This window comes from Trachymyrmex septentrionalis, unplaced genomic scaffold, assembly GCF_001594115.1.
Source record: "Trachymyrmex septentrionalis isolate Tsep2-gDNA-1 unplaced genomic scaffold, Tsep1.0 scaffold37, whole genome shotgun sequence".
NCBI classification, from domain to species: Eukaryota; Metazoa; Arthropoda; class Insecta; order Hymenoptera; family Formicidae; genus Trachymyrmex; species Trachymyrmex septentrionalis.
In genome coordinates, this window is record NW_017305536.1 from 8,005,197 (window position 1) to 8,007,830 (window position 2,634).

General features: G+C 30.4%; 1 protein-coding gene across 1 annotated transcript in view; it reads right to left on the reverse strand.

Moving 5' to 3' along the window:
• Positions 1–1,379, reverse strand: part of LOC108750412 (molybdopterin biosynthesis protein CNX1-like) — a 2,016-nt gene extending 637 nt beyond the window's left edge. Inside the window, exons 1-5 of the mRNA XM_018489828.1 lie at positions 1,140–1,379; positions 826–892; positions 613–745; positions 259–528; positions 8–141 (exon numbers count right to left, since the gene is read on the reverse strand). Coding sequence (XP_018345330.1) covers positions 8–141; positions 259–528; positions 613–745; positions 826–892; positions 1,140–1,379 — 844 coding nt within the window. The remainder of the gene's footprint in view (positions 1–7; positions 142–258; positions 529–612; positions 746–825; positions 893–1,139) is intronic.
• Positions 1,380–2,634: the final 1,255 nt, after the last annotated feature.

Sequence of the window (2,634 nt, forward strand, 5' to 3'; positions counted from 1 at the left end):
CGAATACCAAAATGTATATCAGCATGAAAACGTTCTTTTAAGATTATCTTTAATATATCTTTGTCGTTCATAGAGCCCATTATCACGAGTATGTCGACTTTATCCAAAGCATCTTCAATTTTTTTTATTATGGCATCCAATCTGTGCGAGAACATGATCGTTACATTAATTAACATCAACGATGACATTAATTATTTGTAAATCAAATCGTGTTTTACAGTAGGTAGAGTAAATGCAATAGATTTTAATTGCACTCACTGATAAGCCGAAATTCCAAAGTCCGTGAGATTGTAACCGTTCTCTTTCAATAAAGAGGTTAAAATTATTCTGTTGCTTTTGTAGATACGTCCTAAAGTGTTTTCAGATTCTTCAACACTGCTTCCAATAGAGAATACACCTATAGAAAAAACTTTGATGACTGGAACTGTATTAAGGTCACATAACTTCAAAATGCCCAGTTCCAATGATCCGATACGTTTGAAGGGTTTCATAACGTGTTCGTTACGTTTTATCAAGTACCCAGCGTTTCTTTAAAAATGAACAAATTGTTTTATGATAATAAAACAATGCTTTAAAAACTATGTTAAATGATATCGAACTATCTTCGTATACCTAATATTCTCGTTTACTTTTGGGGCGACCAAGATTTCAATTTCATATTCCTTATCGTCGATATTAAAATAATCATCATTATCGTTGCAGTCCAATATCTTTATATTCTCTGGCGTTACAACCGTATTTGCTCCTGCAATCGCGCATAAAAGCAGTAATTAATTCTCCACTATAATCAAGCAAGTTTTAATTTGCAGTTGTAATTATTTTTACCTTTTGGTATAGGATCTCCACTTCTTACTCGTACGCAAATGCCAGGTACAACAGAAATGTCTGCAAACTAGAAAAGAAACGGCATCATGTAAAGATCTAGTTTTGACGATTAAAATTTTTGTCTAACTTAATCGATGATTAATTCGGCAGAATTGCTTTCTGAAAAATTTCTGTTTATACAATTTGCCCCTTAATGATATCTAACATTTGCTTTCACACTTTAGACAACATAGAAAAATTAATAATCCCACCCATATGTCAACGAAATGGTGCGAGCCGTCATTCATTGGATTATTGAATTTAGCGAGTCTTACCACGGGATGTGCTTTTAACACTTTTCTTACGTCCTTTCCGCAGGTCCCGTTGCTGGTAAACATTGCGTATCCATGTTTAGCGGAAGTCGTATAAGATGGACAATCTGTCTTATTGAATACATCAACGGCCAATACTCTGTTGTAAGCGTCAATTATGTTCACATGTTGTATATTTATTTTAAAATATTTGTCTTTATGTACTATAACTCTTATTAGATCTATTGCTTGCTCCACTGACATCATAATATTTTTCTCTGAAAAATTCTTTTTAAAAAACTTCATCATTATTAACATTTTTTCCTATAACGAGAATTAATTATGATCTGTGTGTACGCAGTCTCTAAGAAAATTTACTTTATTTCTTCGAGCGTAGAAGATGCTTTACCATTTCGTATTCGATAAGCGGCGAAGTCATATCAGAGTCACTATTAAACGTCTCAGAATTATCATTACTTTTGGAATTTCTTGTCTCTTCATATTCAGCCATCAAATCTATTGTATACCTTATAAATGTTTGATGTTTCTTGAAAATTAATGTTATATTTGGATAGAAATCACATGCAGTAATAATAAGTGTCTGATGTCGTATTCCACATAATAATCTGAGAACATATATATGTATATGTATATAAATAGTTAATATTATATAAAAGCTACATATAATCTCGAAAACCACAGGATAAATGGAAACAGAATTTTACCGACTAAATGAACACTGTAGTTGTTCTGTTAGGTTTGATATCAATTCGTTTATCTCATTAGGAATATCGTTATCAATAATCTTATTAGCTGCATCGCTTAACATCGAGAACATAGTTATTTTGCCAGTTAAAATAATAATATCAATGTCATTTGGTTCGCACATAGTAATTAATGTTTTCTATATATAACATAAATTATATAATTACACATCAATGGTATAGTTATACATATAAATGTACGTACACGTATGCGTGCGTACATGCGAGAAAAATACTTAAAAATCTATTTGTAGAAGTTATATACCTTTATTTTCTCTTTATCACACTTCGAAATTGCGACCAAACTGAATTCTGTGTCTTTTATATTTTTTTGTAGTGAAAAGATCTGATCGCTTAATAAGTCAATACTGTAGCTTTCTTGCTCTACTGTATAATAAAATTATTAATATTTTTAAGAATATTATTATTTTTGAATATTTTTAAGAAATATAATGTAAATCAATATTATATATAAAAGTTATTAATAATTAAAGATATGCGTATATAAGACATATACAGGGTGAATCAGAGTCGTTGAACCAACTTTTTACTCTATGAAAAAATAATTGACTGCACACGTTATAATTCAATTGGATATGAAGTCGATAATTTTCTCATAGAATAAAAAGTTAGTTCAACGACTCTGATTCACCCTGTATGTGTGTGTGTATATATTTGTATATGTATAATAGAATTATTTTTTATTTCTAAATATGTACAGGGTGGGGCAAAAGTCCCGCTACCATTTTGATTGC